General features: G+C 36.6%; 1 protein-coding gene across 1 annotated transcript in view; it reads right to left on the bottom strand.

Moving 5' to 3' along the window:
• The window catches only part of plxnb1b (plexin b1b), a 63364-nt gene that overhangs the window by 28976 nt on the left and 14525 nt on the right, over positions 1-19863 (bottom strand). Inside the window, exons 2-11 of the mRNA XM_084129709.1 lie at positions 14578-14647; positions 11959-13105; positions 9628-9810; positions 6658-6786; positions 5809-5909; positions 5597-5729; positions 5198-5354; positions 3792-3900; positions 3270-3378; positions 246-1172 (exon numbers count right to left, since the gene is read on the bottom strand). Coding sequence (XP_083985835.1) covers positions 246-1172; positions 3270-3378; positions 3792-3900; positions 5198-5354; positions 5597-5729; positions 5809-5909; positions 6658-6786; positions 9628-9810; positions 11959-13095 — 2985 coding nt within the window. The 5' untranslated portion in view covers positions 13096-13105; positions 14578-14647. The remainder of the gene's footprint in view (positions 1-245; positions 1173-3269; positions 3379-3791; positions 3901-5197; positions 5355-5596; positions 5730-5808; positions 5910-6657; positions 6787-9627; positions 9811-11958; positions 13106-14577; positions 14648-19863) is intronic.

Genomic DNA, 19863 nt, shown 5'->3' with positions numbered 1-19863 from the left:
CACTTCTGAGCAGCCATTTCCAGTTTCATTAGCTGTATAAAAACATTGCATTATGCTTCTTGATGTTTGTTGTCATATAGAACATCAAGTGTAATATGCGAGTATAAAGAGGAATTTGTATTGTTATTCCAAACAAAGCCTCACCAAACTGAAGAAACTAAAGAAAGAAGGGTAGGTTTTTTCGTTTTGCTTATAATTGTAAAGATAAATCTTGCTTGGTATCAATTCTAAATGTTTGGACTCACCTGTAAATCTGCCGAGTCATACTGGTAATCAGCATCCATGTCTGTACTCTGTAGATGGAGGTATACTGGGGGATCACTGTCTGATTCTCCGTCCCCTGATAAGATCGTAGCTGCAGAAAATGTTGCGTTGTCGTTTTCTACCAGTTCTACCTCCTCGGTTTCATCTGGAACCAAATCAGCCTCCACACGGTCAGTGATGATAATCCTATTCTCTGAAGCCATGGTAGGTGACACCCTCTCAGATATAGCCAAAAAGTCATTTGATTCTGAATCAGACACGTCTGGTTCTGGATTTGAAGTTAAAACTGTTGTTTGGGTTTCATTTGTCAAATTCAACGTTTCTGTCAAAATGTGAGGGGTGCTGGTGAGCGAAGTATCATGTGTGATTGGCTCTATTAATGGTGGCAATTCAGTGAGCGTGATTATCTCGGTCTCAACTGATGACGATGGCAGTGATATTCTTTGCTCCTCCGGCGCTTCAATGACTGATGGCAACTCCGTTTTTACAACTGCTTCCAAACTGGAAAGAGTAAACACATCAGTGTCGGTCTCCCCCAGAGCCACTGATTCAATATCTGTAACAAGAAGCTCTTTTTCTGAGAGAATCTCCTCAAGCAGAGAGAGCGTGGAAGCTGGCTGTAATGTGGTAGCCAAGGTCTCAGCTGTGGAAGAGGGGAAAAAGGCACTTGTAGGCGCAGCAGATGGCTTGAAAGTGGGAGAAATCTGAGTTGATGGTGTTGGTTTCACAGGTGCAGGAGAGGTTAATGATTCCAGTGTAGAAGTTATAGTTTCAGTTATTGAGGCGGCAGTAGTCTGAGTTTTAGTATGAGCCATGGTTTCAGGGACTTTGTGTGTTGAGACTGGTAAGGTCATGAATGCAGCTCTAGAGGCTTTGGTTGCAGGAGGTAGGGTGGGGAGAGATTTCCACTAAGAGTGAGAAGTGCAGGAAAAACCAAGAGAGGCACAACAGTAAAATAAATAAATGAATAAATAGGTACATATAGATGGTTATTAAAGGAACTATTACAAATGATCTTGGTATCCAAGATCCATATCCATAATTACGTAACCATATTTTTACACTGCAAAAAAATGATTTAGTTGTGATTTTGATTAATTTAAAGACTCCCTAAGGTTCAAGTTTTAATGTTGTTTATATGTCTATGTGGTGTTTTTAATATGCTTTAAGACAAACCATGTACAAATTCATCATCAGTCAACACCATTGCCAAGTAGTATTATTCTGTTGTTATGACAAATCGCATACATTTAGCAATATGGTGGGTGAATTGTGTATATGTATATTATGATGTACTATATGCCTTTACCAGTGACGTTCTAAGTTGTTCAAAGCATTTGTAAAGATGCTGATTTTTAAAAGACAGCTGTCTGAGATGCTGAACGGGAACATGGTTTGTGCAAAATTAGCAACACATTATTAGTTGTTTGATAGCGTAGTCAAGCAAAAGACTAATCATAGTAATTACCGTTATGTGTCAGACGTAGAGAGCAATACATAAAATGCATTACCATTCTGATACATTGACTTGTAGACGAACCTGTATAATTCACTCTTCCACTTCTTCTGAATCAGTTTCTGATTCAAACATACATAACTGATTTAAACCAGTATTTCCACTTGCCATCATGTAGCGTTTAATACAGTAAAGTTGACAGAGTGGATCATGTATTCTGAGCTGGTGTGATTGAGAAGAGGCGGGGACTAATATTCATATTCATGAATCCACATATACTTAATGAAGTAAGAGTGTAGAGTCAAATTCAAGCTAAATTTAAGAATGATAATTTCATGAAGAAATTATTTTCACAGGAAAAATATGTCATTTTGGTGATCAAAAATGAGTTAAGGGATAAAATTATGGACTACAGAGGGACTTTAAACTAACGCATTTGGCATGCTTTTATCCAAAGCATTGCATTCAGGGCACACTTAATTTTTTAATTCAGTTTTTGCTTTTCCAGGGTATAGACCCATGACATTGTTGTTGTTAGCGCCATGCTCAACTGTTTGAGCTACAGGAACTCTATAGGCTGTTTACGAAACATAGCTTTAAAATCTCAAGCTGTGTTTTTCCTATAATTGCATTTTCTTTGCTGGCTGCACTCAAAAACAGAAATACAATTCGACTAGTGTAGTCAGATTCATAAATGAATGACTCTTCTGGGCTTATGGGCCAGATTCACAGAGAAAGTTACTGAAGATATATATTCTAAGTAAACAATATATATTCTTAAGTTCTCAAATAGTTCCTTCAGAATATCTTTTCATAAGAATTAAATACAGGCGGTTTAGTCTGAATGTGTTTGTCTAACACAACAAATTAAAAAATTAAAACTTGCAAATAATATATTTGTCCATCTATGAACCCAATTTGAGGTAACAAGCACCTCATGATGTAAAATGTGCAAGTAGAATTAAGATAAGAACATTTTTTTAAAGTATTGTATTTGAGGAATACAAAATATCCTTTTTTTTTTATTCTGAAAATAAGAAAATGTGAGATAAATACTGAAAAATGGATGTTAAAGCTACACTGTGTAGGATTTTCTCCCATCTAGCGGTGAAACTGTTTATGACTACCAACTGAATATTACTTTCTAACCCCTCCCATTCCGAGGGCATTTTAACTCCTGCCGCCATTCGAGCGGCTCGCTCGTATGTATTCTAAATGGCAGATTCTACACTTACGAGAATACTTGATTAGTTGGTAGAAGTAATTACACATTAATGAGCACATATCATTTTGAAAGAACAAAGTGTTTTTTGCTAAGAATCAACTTAAAAAATTACACAGTGTAGCTTTAAGAATAATTTTAATCTGCCTCCTGGTTCTTTTAATGAATTGGTAAAATGTATTTTGTTTACCAATTATTTGTAGTTTGGACCAATTATTTGGGAGAGGGGTTAACAGAATTCTGTAGCAAACAGTGTTTAAGTTTGAGACATGTCATTTTCACCATACAACACAGAGAGAAAGTACGGCTGGTGATGTAATGACTTACATGTTCGTTATAGATTATCAGTCCCTCATCGCACACAGCCTTGTGGGTACACATATGTTGCTTCACGCACCAATTGCATCCCCAGTGACTCTGCACACAACCATGGCAGCTGTGGAAGGAAGGAAGGAAGGAAGGAAGGAAGGAAGGAAGGAAGGAAGGAAGGAAGGAAGGAAGGAAGGAAGAGCAAGGAAGAGCAAGGAAGGAAGGAAGGAAGGAAGGAAGGAAGGAAGGAAGGAAGGAAGGAAGGAAGGAAGGAAGGAAGGAAGGAAGGAAGGAAGGAAGGAAGGAAGAGCAAGGAAGGAAGGAAGGAAGGAAGGAAGGAAGGAAGGAAGGAAGGAAGGAAGGAAGGAAGGAAGGAAGGAAGGAAGAGCAAGGAAGGAAGGAAAAAAGGATTAATTGGATCCAAAATCATTAACTGGAGGTAGAGTATTTAATCAAACAAAGATATAAAAAAACTCTTAGTATGATTAAAACAACTTAAAACTTGTTTATGCCCACAATATGGGTGTGTTTGCAACTCACGGCATGCTTCCCGCAAGCTGTTTGACTGCTGTGCAATCATAAAAGGTGAATCCCCGAGAAGTCACAACAACATCATGGAACCGCAGAGACAGAGTGACTGTAAAAAAATCTGATTCAGAAGAAAAAATATGATTTTAGCAAGTAGAGTTCACGCACATTCATGACTTTTACAGATCCATCACTGTTTTTGCTTTTCACTTTCATCTTATCATTTGTGTCTCACTTCTTGCTCTTTGTAGACACAAATACAAAAGCTAGGTTTAAACTTGCTTGGATTTCATCTAGCAGATGTGAAGGTTTGATTGATTTCAGTTGGCAGTTTGTGAAATGAGATAGGAAAAGTGACATTAAAGTGTCACCCTCACGTTGTTCCATATCGCTATGACTTATTTTTCTGCGGAACATGAAGGAAGACATTGGGGTTTAAAACAAAACAAAAGACATTTTTCTAAATCTTTTGTGAAGCAAAAAGTAAGAAATGCATACAGGTTTGAAACAACATGAGCGTAAGTAAATGACAGAATTTAAAACCTTTAAAGCAGTGTTCTTCAACCCTGCTCCTGAAGGACCCCCAACACTGCACGTTTTCTTTGTCTCCCTAATCAAACACACCTGATTCAACTCATCAGCTCATTAATCCATGTGATAATGAGCTGATAAATTGAATCAGGTGTATACCCTGAACACCTGGAATATATAACACATTTAACATGGGACCATTCTGTGTTACTTTTATTTAAAAGCTTGATGCTGGTTACTATTCACTGCCATTATGGATGAGCGCGAGCAGGACAGTTATAAAAATTCTCCTTTTGTGGGATACTGCATTAGAACAACACCAGGGTAAGTAAATGATGACTTAATTTTCATTTTAGGGTGAACAATTCCTAAACATATTTTGGGAGAAGCAGAGTAGCACCATGTTTCATTTTTTACAGGAATTTGAAAACAAGGCTGTGAGGGATAGAAGTACACTGCGTACTGATTGCCCTGTTGTTTAATAACATACCGATTGTCAAGCTGACAAAACGTCTTTCTGGAAAAAAAACCCTCCATTAAACAGTTTTGAAAGTTGTGAAAATTACATCTATGACCCCTCACAGCCTTGTTTTGATCGGTGTTAAATTCAACATGGCGTCTTAACCTGACTAAGGTCTATGTAATCCATCTTAAAACTTCTACCATCTGTCAAAAAGTGCTCCTCTTTCAGACTGGTTACACTGGCATGCTCAAAACTGAGTACCGAATCAAGTGTTTCTGTGTCAAAAGGAGGACACTTTTTTAATGGCTCATGAAAAACTATGTTTGTTTCTATTATTATGTTTTACTGGCCAGGCCTCCTGTGTCAAAATAAAAGTGTTATTAATACATAAGAGACCTGACTATTTATCTGGCAATACCCTCACCTTGACCTGGTGGCACAGATGGCAATGTATATATGTGTGGAGAAGAGCAGGTGACACCAGTCTCTGTTACAACAGCCAAACTTGACCTGTCGTGGAAGACACAAGAGTAAAACTCTCCTCGCTCCAGACTGGGAAGACTAGGGATGTATAAAGTAATCTAAAAGGAGAAAAAAATAAAGAGAGACAGATGGAATTTGATTGGGATCTGTAAGGATTAAAATTATACTTTTAAGGAAAAGGGGGAGGAGTAGTTTTGGTTGTTTCTGTGCTTAATAATGGTCACTGTAGTGAATCAAGCTTAAACAAATAAATGTATCTTGTATTCTATTGTGAGGCAGTGTGTGGTACTGAATAAACTTTTTGAGCTGGATTTTTAATCTGTGAATATGTGAAACGCACATTTCTTCTCTCCTCTCGGCTGATGTTGGATGGATTGAGAAACTCGACGCTCAGGCATTGTTGCTCCATGTCAAAGCTCCACAGCCACTGATCTTTCTGATCCCCACGCACACACTCATTACGCAGGCCACACCTGATGCACAAAGACACAATGTTCAACTATTCAAAATAAACCATTCTGAATATGAGGTTGTTTTCAAATAGGAACTCACTTCCCCTCAAGAACACACCAGCCACAATATGGATCATGAGCCAACAAACAGGACTGACAATCCAAATGCTTTTCACACTCTGCTACAGGCCTCTTCTCTAGCTGTGTGAGCAAAGTAAAAAAATAAAAAATAAAAAAAACAATGTCAAATTAAAAAAGCAGAAGAATATATACATACATCTTTTAATGTATTACCTAATTAGCTATTTCTGTTCAGAGAGCAGCACACGTTTATGTCATTCAAATTACTCATACGCACATTTGTGTTTATCAGTAATCTGATATGATCAGTAAACACGATAATCTGTTTATGCAATGAAACAGTTAGGATGTTTAACATTAAGTTCTTCATTCAGGTTTTTTTTTTTTCAGGGGTGTGCCAATTAAAGCAACTTCACATCAGCAACTTCTTATTGGTCAGTCAGTTTTGTCTGTCTACATGGTTGAAGAATACATTTCATTTCAGTACTATGTGAGCCTGACTCGTTTCTTTTAAAACAGTTTTGGTTCCCATTGTCTTCCATTATATGTTTTGATATAAAGTGGAAGTTAATGGAAACCAGAACTGTTTGGTTGGTTACCAACATTCTTTAAAATATCCTCTGTGTTACACAGGAGAAAGTCATACAGATTTAAATATATATATATATATATATATATATATATATATATATATATATATATATATATATATATGACAATTTTCATTTTTGGGTGGCCTATCCCTTTAATATAAGGTTTTTGTTCTTTTTTTTAAATGATTTTTTTTTTACATTAATTATCAATTACCGACAAGAACTACTTAACAACACTGACACTGTCAATTCCACTTCAATAATGTGATAGTTACCATGTTACTTGTCAAGACGTATAGATGCTTCTCTTGATAGTCAAGCCTGAGCTCTCTGCTTATTGGTGAATTGGGCTGAATTGAAATTACTGCATATTCTTCCACCTCACCGTTTGGGCCAAGAAACACCTGGGGAAAAAAACACACACCTTCTGACCAAAACTGAGGAGGAAATAAAAATGTTCTAAAATTAAATTAAACTTCACAAGGCCCAATCTCTATATTCCGTAGGGTTACATCCAGACTAGACATGGACGAAACCACCACACTGTTTTCCAAATTTCCCATTGCAGCTAAATGACTGTAACAAAAGGTACAACTCTACCTAGTAGATAATATCCTCTGCTGCTTTATTCTTGTAGGAATAAAACATCAAGCAAATACATACAGTACAACATACCATGACAGAATACAGTGAGGAAAATAAGTATTTGAACACCCTGCTATTTTGCAAGTTCTCCCACTTGGAAATCATGGAGGGGTCTGAAATTGTCATCGTAGGTGCATGTCCACTGTGAGAGACATAATCTAAAAAAAAAAAATCCAGAAATCACAATATATGATTGTTTAACTATTTATTTGTATGATACAGCTGCAAATAAGTATTTGAACACCTGTCTATCAGCTAGAATTCTGACCCTCAAAGACCTGTTAGTCTGCCTTTAAAATGTCCACCTCCACTCCATTTATTATCCTAAATTAGATGCACCTGTTTGAGGTTGTTAGCTGCATAAAGACACCTGTCCACCCCATACAATTAGTAAGAATCCAACTACTAACATGGCCAAGACCAAAGAGCTGTCCAAAGACACTAGAGACAAAATTGTACACCTCCACAAGGCTGGAAAGGGCTACGGGGAAATTGCCAAGCAGCTTGGTGAAAAAAGGTCCACTGTTGGAGCAATCATTAGAAAATGGAAGAAGCTAAACATGACTGTCAATCTCCCTCGGACTGGGGCTCCATGCAAGATCTCACCTCGTGGGGTTTCAATGATCCTAAGAAAGGTGAGAAATCAGCCCAGAACTACACGGGAGGAGCTGGTCAATGACCTGAAAAGAGCTGGGACCACCGTTTTTACTGGTTGTTTTAAGGTTACTGTTGGTAATACACTAAGACGTCATGGTTTGAAATCATGCATGGCACGGAAGGTTCCCCTGCTTAAACCAGCACATGTCAAGGCCCGTCTTAAGTTTGCCAATGACCATTTGGATGATCCAGAGGAGTCATGGGAGAAAGTCATGTGGTCAGATGAGACCAAAATAGAACTTTTTGGTCATAATTCCACTAAACGTGTTTGGAGGAAGAAGAATGATGAGTACCATCCCAAGAACACCATCCCTACTGTGAAGCATGGGGGTGGTAGCATCATGCTTTGGGGGTGGTTTTCTGCACATGGGACAGGGCGACTGCACTGTATTAAGGAGAGGATGACCGGGGCCATGTATTGCGAGATTTTGGGGAACAAGCTCCTTCCCTCAGTTAGAGCATTGAAAATGGGTCGAGGCTCCGAGGATGACCGGGGCCATGTATTGCGAGATTTTGGGGAACAAGCTCCTTCCCTCAGTTAGAGCATTGAAGATGGGTCGAGGCTTCTTCCAGCATGACAATGACCCGAAGCACACAGCCAGGATAACCAAGGAGTGGCTCTGTAAGAAGCATATCAAGGTTCTGGCGTGGCCTAGTCAGTCTCCAGACCTAAACCCAATAGAGAATCTTTGGAGGGAGCTCAAACTCCGTGTTTCTCAGCGACAGCCCAGAAACCTGACTGATCTAGAGAAGATCTGTGTGGAGGAGTGGGCCAAAATCCCTCCTGCAGTGTGTGCAAACCTGGTGAAAAACTACAGGAAACGTTTGACCTCTGTAATTGCAAACAAAGGCTACTGTACCAAATATTAACATTGATTTTCTCAGGTGTTCAAATACTTATTTGCAGCTGTATCATACAAATAAATAGTTAAAAAATCATACATTGTGATTTCTGGATTTTTTTTTTTAGATTATGTCTCTCACAGTGGACATGCACCTACGATGACAATTTCAGACCCCTCCATGATTTCTAAGTGGGAGAACTTGCAAAATAGCAGGGTGTTCAAATACTTATTTTCCTCACTGTATATAGAGCAAACCAGTTATTCCTGAAACTACTCCTCAAATTATTGCCACTTCATTAAAATAATACAAAGATCTAATAGAAACCGCTCTATCACACTGAATGTCATTTATCACATTTTGAAGTATATCTGCTGCAGTGAAAATTAGTGTTACTTATAAAATTGTCTTTTTGAGAACTATTTATTAAGATACTAAGAAATAAATCTAAACTCTCTTTGGTTCCACATAGGCCGTAATATAAAAAAATAAAAAAATAAAAAGTAATATTATAACAACGTAAACAAAATCCCACGCAAGGATCCTGTTGGCTAGCCAACAGGGCTGGCATAATAGGGGCTGAAATAGTGGTTGTTATGCAATGAAGAACACGCATCACATAATGAGGAACTTCATCCATGTTAGAAATTAAAGAGAAAATGGGTACAACCTGAGGCTGAAACAGTAGTCAGCATTTTATATGTTAATAAAATCAAATGCACTTGTGCTTACCATTTTTAATGATGCATTAAGCACCATCTCTTCAAAATTGTAACATGATTTAAATAAGATCAATCTGTTTAGATAAGATTTACAAAAAGATTTTACAAAAAAGGACAATGCTGTAAGAGGCAAATAAATGTGCTTGTAACCACACCACAGCTTATCTTCATAACATTAATTAATCTCATATCTTCATGAGTTTTTAATTATTCTGGAATTCTGCAAAACCTCCAAAATATCCAGTCAAGTGCAAATCCAACATCATTTTCTGAAACACTTCTGCCTCAGCGTAGAAGAGAGAATAAATTGAAGAATTGCATAAAATAAAATTATTAGAAAAGATGGGGGAAACACTAATTCCTTAAACTTTGTAATACCTTGTGTAAGTTTCCTTGGGAGTCTCCTAGAAAGGCAATAGTATGTTCCTCCCTTACACTCACAGCCACAGCAGTGAGCCGGACAGTTGGGCTGTCAAATATTGGCTCAGCTTCCACAAGCACCCGGCTTGCCATTGGACTAGGGGTATGATCAGAGCCGCATGGGTAAGCATCCAAAGTGTTCTGTAGGGAGACAAAAGTGTTAGAGTTACAGAACAATGTTTCTTGTCAAATACATTTTAAGGTATAAATTCAGCATAAAAACAAAGTTTTGAAACTTGCTGCAGTGGTATAAGACGAGTACAGACCATTTGTTACTTTTTAAATCTAAAATTTTTTTTTAAAGAAATTGAGCATTTTATTCAACAAGAATGCATTCAATTGATCAAAAATGTCAGTAGAGACAATTATAATTTAAAGAGTTCTATTATAAAAAAAAAAAAAAACTTTGTTCTTCAAACTTTGTTCTTCAGAGAATCCTGAAAAAAAGACACTAATCACAGTCTCCACACTTTTCCACAGTGAAAAAAAAAGGTTTCCTGAGAACCAAATCAGCATTAGAATGATTTCTTTATGTAAAACTGAAGACTGATTAATGACTGTTTAAAATGTATCTTTGCCACCACAATATTTCATATTGTATATTTAAATATATTAAAACAGAAAACTGTTTTAAATTGTGACAATTTCACAATATTACTTTTTTTTCTTCTTTTTTTTTGCTATATTTTAAACTTTTAAATTGTAGTGTGCAAGTAAACAACTTTTATACCCCCTTAAACTTCCTATAGACCAGTTTAAAATATTTATATATGGCCACACAACTGGGGTGGTGGAATGTGATGTCATAGAATGGTGCCACAATGTAATGACAGCAATTGACACCTCTCGCGGTTCAAACAAACAGGGCTGGGTAACCGCGTTCGTCATTACGTTGTGCAAGTTCAAGAGTTACTCTTTTGGCGCAAGTCGATGCGTACGGCCATCTGCCAGAAGCTAGTTATTTTAGTCGATAAAGTATTAAATATGGATATTTTTCTTACACGAATGCATCGCTTCACTTCAGATGGCCTTTATTAACCCCCTGAGACGCGTGGACCACTTTAATCATGAATGGATGCGCTTTGACAGACTTCCAAAGACATACAGCCATTCACCCCCATTATAAAGCTTGGAAGAGCCAGGACATTTAATAAAACTCTGATTGTATTCGTCTGAAAGAAGAATGTCATATACACCTAGGATGGCTTCAGGGTGAGTAAATCATGGGCTAATTTTTTATTTTTGGGTGAACTATCCCTTTAAGTGCTATGTTCCAGGGCACAACAGTGATAGCTCCGGGATCACACCTTGCATGGTTTAAAACTACAACCTCAGTTACCCACCAAGATATTTAAAGGGCTCGTTCATAAAATAAAAAAAAGGAAGAAACTGATCAAATTAAGGTTGAACCAATTTAGTCACATGCACTATTTTAACAATGTCTTTACTACCTTTCTGGGCCTTGAAAGTGGCAATTACGTTGCAATCTATGGGGGGGGGTGTCAGAAAGCTCTTGGATTTCATAAATATCTTCATTTATCATTCGGCTTTGGAACGACATGAGGGTGAGTAATTAATGACAAAATGTTCATTTTTGTGTGAACTAACCATTTAACATCAAGGCTATTTTTCACCAGATAACTTTAAGCGTTTATACCATGGTTTATACATGGTATTTAGTTTCATTTTAGAGTATCACAAGTGGCCAGGCAAGACACAGTTTACACCTCGTAGTAAAATGTTTTGTCTGAAAAATTGATATTGGGGATTGGGGACACTAATTTTAAGATATTTTACAGATATAGATCTGCTGTCTGCTAAACTGTTATAAAAATCATTGTTGTACATTACAAGCTATCAGAATTTCATCTTACTTTTGGCCATTTAAATAACAGCAACTGCACTTTGGGCTTCTGAATAAAATTGAGGTGTTTTTCCTCCTCCAAGTGTGAGCTCCATATTCTCTCACTATATCATACTAAATGGGCCATAAAAGCCTGATGTATCAAGATATGATACTCAACAACAACAAAAAGGCAGACTTTTAGATTTTTTTATTAATTAACCATGACCTACAATAACTATTTCGTCAAGAACTACAGGTTGTCTGAATTGTTTTAATACGTTAGGCTTTACAGTGTTTTATGTTTATTTTCACAACAGCCCAATTTTTTTGGTCTACAGTAGCTCTAAAAAAATACTTTTAAGTTTGTCCGAGTGGATCTTAGAAGCTGTTCACACCCGTTTCCTGAGGCAGTAAACTTACTGGTTTCCAGTTTTCAAACTCACCGCTGGAAGATTGGCACAGTTTGATTTGACTTCATACTCAATGTATGCAGCCTCATGTCCATCTGCACGGCCCATTTCAGTGTAGCACAGATCTCTTGTAGCATCGATACGTTTATCCACTTCCTCAAGTGAAAACACACATACTGCAGACTCTTCATTGGGTCGACTGGAGGAGGCGAATTGGCTCGAAAACACCCCCAAAAGGACCTCTTGTTCTGAAGCAGCTATGTTTTTTATTCCCATAGTCTTACCTAACTTTGGCAGGCCTACATGTAGAGCTTGTAGGAGGTTATAATTCTTTCCTCTAGCTGAACGGCAACTTAACGGAACTTCTACGTATGAATAATACGCAACATCATCCAAACACATACGGGAAACATATGTGCGATATTCTCGCGACTGCGATTTTAAGTCTCTCCGATAGAACATGAAGTAGACATATGAGCGATGGGTAAATGATGTTACAAAATGATGGTCATACTCAGAAAGCCTCCCAGCCACCGCTAACTTTGAAGTTTCTTCATATGAGAAAACAGGCTCCGTAACTAAGTTTCGAGTAGATATTGGAGGTTGGCTGTTGGTATAACCACGTCCCACAAACAGCACTGGCTGTTGTTTCCCACGCCCTCTTGTGAGTGCCACAAGTCCTACTGTAGAGACATTGGGGTCATTAGCCGCAACGTATTGCGTATCCACAGGCCTCTCTGCAGAGAAAAGCACTTTCCCCACTGCATCCAAACTTCGTTTCTGACATATTCCTTGATAAACACTTCCACAACTGATGAGCTCCTGATTGTAAGCATCCACAAGTAGTAGCTTGTTGTGGTTATTGGTCCATTTTGCCTGTGGGCAGTTTGATTCACTAATTGGTGGCAGGCAGTCACGGCTGTCTATCACAGGTCCTGTCTCTTCCTCTGCCTCAAGCTGAAGTTCGGACGAAAGCTGGTAAAGCCGATCACGGGCACCTAAATAGACCCGACCCAGTGTAGGGTCAGGATGCAAAGCTAGGTGCTCAAAGTAGGTGTCATTGCGCAAGAAAGTGGGGTGATGGCTGGAAGAAGCAGAGCACTGAGTGACCACGCAGCTACATAGTATGGAGAAAAGAGAAGAGAACACACACACCATCCCAGGTGGCATGTCAACTATTCTGAGGACAAAGAAAGAGAGAGAGGATGAGAGAAAAAAAGTTAAAAAAATTATCAATAAAAAAAGATGACATGAAAATTACATTATAACAATCCCAATCTTTAAAAAAAACCTAGAGATATAAAAGGATCCTTTAAACAGCTTAATGTCGTCATGAAACGGAAGTTATTGGTATTTTCTTCTCAATGATGTATATACGAGTGAAACGACTTCTCGAACAAGAACAAAATTTTGTTGGATTGTTTGATCATTGGATTGTCGTTGTTTGCAATTGTTGTGATCTCATATAATGACAGGTTAATACGACATCAGTAGGGTTGGGCATTGAGAACCGGATCCATTTTGTTCCCAATTTCCAAGAACCGAGGATTTGATAAAATGCGCATTTTGATTCCGCTTATCGATTCCCATTTAAGAGCAAGATGATTAATGAGACGAGAACTTGATTCGGCACTCACACGCTGCTTTCTGTGCTGCACACACATCCAAAGCGCAAACACCGCCACTCATATAGTGTGCGAATACTTGCGTTTTCTAGCACTTGAACGGACAAATACACAAAACAATTATGAAAAAATATTCCCATAAACACAGACGGTTTTGTCTTAAGCGAACGTAAACAGTTGAGAAAGAAAACTGTATCGGAATATTAAATCGATACATTAGGTCTTAAAGTGACAGCAGCCTAATATACCTGCTGCTGTCTGTCATAAATCTTAAAACAAAGAACAAAAAGACAAAGAAAATCACTCATCATCACACAATCATCTTGACTGAATAACTTTTTCTATTTTATTTATAAAAAGTATGCAGTGCTCTTTTACAACTGAAATTTGTTCAGTAGTATTTATTTGTGCTATTGCTAATTTGTTCTTATTTTATTACTGACTGTTTACTAGTCTTTAATAATGTTTGAAATTTATATTAGTAAAATCTAGTTGTTTTTGCTGTGGTATTTTTGTTAAAAACATAGGCAAAATTTCCTTGTGTAAGTGTCCTGTAGGCTGCTGATTTTTATTCATGGTATTCAGCTGTAACAGAATGTTTTGCAAAAAGACCTTATTTTTTCCTTATTGAATTGAGTCAGTAAGAATTGGAATCGATAAGCGGAATCAGAAACGATAAAATTAAAATGATACCCAACCCTAGTCATCAGAGTCAGAGAAGAAAAAAGATGTCAAGGGAAGGGAAGTTATTTTGATTAAAGATTACAACAAATGAATTAACAAAATAATAATAATAATGACGTGCACAAACATTGTTTATAATAAATACTGCAATATTACATAAAAAATAAGAATTATCCATATGATTTCATGGTGACTAAATATAACACACCTTTACAAAATATTGTTAATGTTATTAAAACAACATAATATTCCATTAACACAAATTAAGAAAGGATGCCACAAATGGCATGGTATGATATGTGAGACAGAGACAAAAAGAGAAACAGTTGATAAAAGTTCTTACCAGGATTTGATCTGCAGGTTCGACATGTATACAGAAAACACAATCAAACATACGTCCCCATCGGCTAAACCTAGGATACACATAAAAAGACAGAATTTTGTTTAAAAATTACAAAAACATGAACATTTACAGTACTTTAAAAAGAAGTGTATGCATTTGGCAGGAGCATGTTCAGGAGGTTTAAAAAATTTGGAATAATTACAAAATGTCACAACCAAGAGTGACTGGTAATACTTGGCTCTTGCTACATTTCTGCAACAGGCTGACCAATCAAATTTAATCTGCTCACTCATTTTTGTGACATTTACTACAAAGTGAATAGTGAATAAGTGAATTGCAGAAATACAAAAGAAACAGCACAATTTATCTGTCAAGCATGTACGGTTTATCTAATCACAAACAGATCTGTAAATTGCCTAGTGTAAAATGACAAAGCACTTAGAAGATAATTAAAATATAATAAAATGTTATATATTTAGTTACATTTTTATAGGCCTATAATATGTCAGTTATAAAAGAGATTACGCAACAACTAATATAATGGTATTCTTTATATTAAATTAAATTAAATTAAATTAAATTAATTTACTATTCCTTTGAAATTCAGACTTAAAATTCGCATGGAATTTATATTTAACCCACAATCATATACCAGTGATATCCTAAACACCAGCACTATAAAATCTTGCAATCCTGAATGGTTACCAAAATGAGTTTTACAGAATTTTCTCCAGAATCTGTGTAGTGATGGGGCTTTAGATGAGTAAACACCATTTAGACTAATTCCAACATAACATGTAGCTAAGAAAAGCAGCATTTAGGCCTACTTAAATATTTTGCTACAAAAAGGGAACTTCTGGGCAGGTACTTTGTAAACTATAACTATTCCTTTAACTAAAGATGCATTATAGGTGTATACCTCCAACAATCGCAGTTTAATTATTGCTTCAAAGATTAGAAATGTGTGGGGCAGTTTTAGCTGATCTGACCCATTAAACAAACATTTGACATTAAGTGGCAGGTGGATATAAAAAATTATAATGCCACAATAATAAACCTGCAGTATCTTATTCAAATAGTGGCACAGCAGCCTATATGAAAGTTTGCATGAATACAAGTCTTTGAAGACTCAATTCAATGTGCAACTGAATAGACAGTGAATAAACAGTCCATGAGGATACATTCAGCACAGTAATGCTCTGAGGAAAGAGTAGCCTAAACACAACATGTCTAAACCTGAGAACCAGGTATCTTAAGGAAATATCAGCTAGACACTTCAGAGATAATTTGAGGACAACTATAATAGTTATATCCCTTCCTGTCAGCTGAACATTCCTTAAAAGTCAACATGAAATTTTTGTTCCAAAATGTGACATATTCAAAATAGGGCTGCTCACTGCTCCGATTGATAGGCTACCGATCGATATCGGCTGATAATTGCTTCTAATGATTGGATCAGCAATCTCTCAATTTGCTGATCTCATACTAACGACACAAAGACATGTCTCAATCTCGGTCCACCACGGATTAAATAGTTATAATGCTGAAGCCAAGGTGAAGTACAATTCACGTCTTTATTCAATAACCTACAAAGTAATTTAAAAACGTATGAACCAGGACTAAATGTCTCTTTTTTTGGTCCGGACCAAAAGAACAGAGAGAACCGAACAACAAGTGTGAACACACCCCAAGTTATTTGTGTTTTTGCTCCACCAATGGAAATAGTTCAGAAGAAAGTCAATGCAGGATCAACCGCAAGACATCTGCACTAATACACATACTGACAGTGTGTCGGAGTGATACAAACAGTGAAAAGTCCCAGTGCTGTTGGAGTGGATATCAGCACTCTTGGCTACTTTAAGGCTTGGGGAATCAAATTTGAGGACTGAAACTATATCTTGTTATAAGAGGTATTAAAATGTAGTAGCAAAGTAAATAAATTCCATATAGGTTTTAATCTTCACTCTAAGGAGAAAAAGAACACAATGCGGAAAGAGAACAGCCCAGTCATCTAATACCAAAAGCGATTCAAACACACAAATGATTTGTTCCTCTGGCTATAAACATGCACACACTTGCCCGACAGGCCTCTAGGGTTACATAAACACTCAAGTCCTTCAACCAAAACCTCAGTCCAATCTAACATTGATGCCTGTCCTAAACCCTGAAACAACTACTTTAAGACTTCATTAAGAGTTTAGGTGTGGTTACAGCAGTTTCAGATTTCAATTTTTTTTTTTTTGATTTAATCAATTCATGAAATAATAATAAACTGTTAAAATTAAAATACAAATGTATCCTAATACAGGTAATGTTTTGTGTAAGCATCCTAATGTTTACTAAGCCTACATTATTTTTGTCAAAATAACTAGCTATGTTATTCAGTTAACTGAGGTAGTAAGCAGAGATTTTCCCTATAACCTGTTATGACAGGGTTCCTGAAGCTTAAATAAAAGCTCAAAAACTTTACAAGCTTAAATAATATAATGTCATCTGAAGAAGGCCGGTCAAGAAATTGGTAATAATATTGGCTATAAAAATCCTGAACTATTGTCACTTTCAGCATTACATTAACAGAAGTGTATGTATATACGCTTTACTTATAGTGGTGTGAAAAAGTGTTTGCCCCCTTGGTAAATATGATCAAATATGGCTGTAAAAAATAAATCTGCATTTTTAATCCTTTTGATATTTTATTTAAAAAATGTGCTAAAATCTAACATTTCATTGAAGTAAAATAATTGAAAGTGGAAAAAAAAAAAAAATCACATTATGAAATAAATGTTTTTCTCCAAAACACGTTGGGAACAATTGTTTGCCCCCTTTTATTAAATACTTTTTGCAACCTCTTTTTTCCAAGATAACAGCTCTGAGTTTTCTCCTATAATGCCTGATGAGTTTGGAGAACACCTGACAAGAGATCAGAGACCATTCCTCCATACAGAATCTCTCCATCCTGTTCTCCGTTATAAGATTTCTAGCACAGGCTGTCAGGTTTAGATTTTTTATCTGTTGGTATTTGATCGAATCCGTGATGCCATTTATCTGAACAAAATGTCCAGGACCTCTGGCAGAAAATTAGGCCCACAGCATTAAAGATACAGCAGAGTATTTCATTTTACACATGGGGTACTTTTTTATCCCTGTATGAACCAAACCCATCTTAAGTGTTTGCTGCCAAAAAAGCTAATGTTTTTGTTCACATAGAACATTTGAAAAGTAACTGACACTACTGGAACTTCAAACGGGATGGGTTCTATGGTCAGATGAAACAAAAACATTAGCTTTTTTGGTCGAACCCTAATCGAACTAATCGAACCCTAGCCCACATCCTAAGCAGAAATGCTGCATTAAAAATATTTATTTTCTATCTCACTTTTTCTAGCTAGTTTAGCTCACTTCGGAGTACAAATTACACACACACACACACACACACACACACACACACACACAAAGTGCTCCCTGACTAGCTAAATATTAACATAGACAAAAGCCAGACCATGCGTGCACCTTTGAACCTGAAACACCCAATCTCTGCCTAATGATGTTGTTATATGAAGAAATAAACATGTCCATGTCAAAACTATAAACAAAACTATTGTAAGGCTTTAGAAGACTTGGAAGTGAAACTTGTAGTGCACAGGTTTTATGGACTACTTTTATGAAGCATTTTGGAGCTTTACAGACATGGTCACTATGTGTGTGTACAGAAAAGAGAGCATAAATATTGTTCAAGACTCCTCTTTTGCATTTCACAGATCATAGGATTAAGTCAAAATGATTCAAGTCTCTCCACAGAGACTTAACTCCAGTTTTGGGGAACCTTTGATTATGCTGACCTCTATCCACAAGCTTCGCTAACTTAAATCCTGCAAATTATTTATTCAAACTGATAGTCTCCTTTTACAAGCTTGGGGCCTGGTTTCACAGACACGGCTTAGATTAAGCCAGGATTAGGCCTTAGTTGAATTAGGACATTTAAGTAGCTATTTTAAACGTGACTTAGAAAAAAAATTACTTTGTGTGTTGAGACAAAACATTGGCACTGACATATTTTAAGTAACTTACAGTTAAGACAGCTCAAACATGCATTTTAGTCTGGGAATAAGCTTAAGCCTTGTCTATGAAACTGGGCATGGATGTAAAGTTTGGAACGACATGAGAGTGAGTAATTAATTTATTTATTTTTTTCATTTTTGGGTGAACTAACCTTTTAAATCTTCAAGACTAACAACTGCATATTTGGTGAACAGTGAACAGAATCGCACTGGACAGATTTTTTGTCATGTTGTTGTGCACAACTATGTAAAAGACTATATTGTTTCACTACATTTTAGGATATCCAGCGGTCATAGATGTCAGAAAGGGGAATTATGTGGTCTGAGATAAAAACTAAACTTTTATCAAAGGGTCAAGAATTTACAACAGTTGTACACGCCTCAGATTTGGAGAGGTTCAGAAGAGGGGAGATCATGAGAAGAGGAAGAGGATAAAGCACAACAACAACCCATAACACAATAGACAAAAAGCACACTCATTATAGAGATGAATGAACATTAAAATGTGGGGACAAGGACAAAAGAGTTGGGGCATCCCTCATAGGACAAATGGTTCAATGTGACAAGACAATAAACCGTTTGTAAATCATATTGAATAATTGGGTCAGATTTGAGAATGAAGTGAGAACAATACTCAAAACAGCCACTAAAAAATGGATTGGTTTTGCACATATCTAGGGTTGGGTACCGAACTCGGTACTTTTAAGGGATTCAAAGTTAAATCAATCAGTACATTAAATCAATAAGCACATTAAATCAATCAGTGCCAAATTTCAGTACCTGAGAACGCACCTGGCACGAGAGTAATACTATTTAAATACAAATCCTGCATGTTCTGCGTGTCTCGGTGTGAATTAATGGCGCAACGCACAGTTTCATTTACCACACACACATGCGCTGTTTTCAGCCTCTAATAATAATACTAACTAGGGGTGTGACGGTGAGACCGACGGTTATAGTTGAACACCGTCATTAGAACTCTATAACTGCCAAAACCGTGTTATTAAAATATTTTTTACAAACATTTTTTATCATAGAGAATGTTTAAATACTAATTAAAAACAATTGTTAACAGTCTGTGTTATTAATGGTCTACGTCGTTTCCAACTGTATTTGATTCTTTGTCAAGTAACTTGACCGACCGCCAATCATTTGAGATAGAAATAAAAGCTATGATATAGTGATGTGCCATCATTATGAGATTTATTAAACAAATGAAAAACATTTG

Source organism: Abramis brama, assembly GCF_963993115.1.
Source record: "Abramis brama genome assembly, chromosome: 11".
NCBI lineage: Eukaryota > Metazoa > Chordata > Actinopteri > Cypriniformes > Leuciscidae > Abramis > Abramis brama.
Note: the sequence above shows the minus strand (reverse complement) of the source record. Positions and strands in the feature narration are given on the sequence as shown.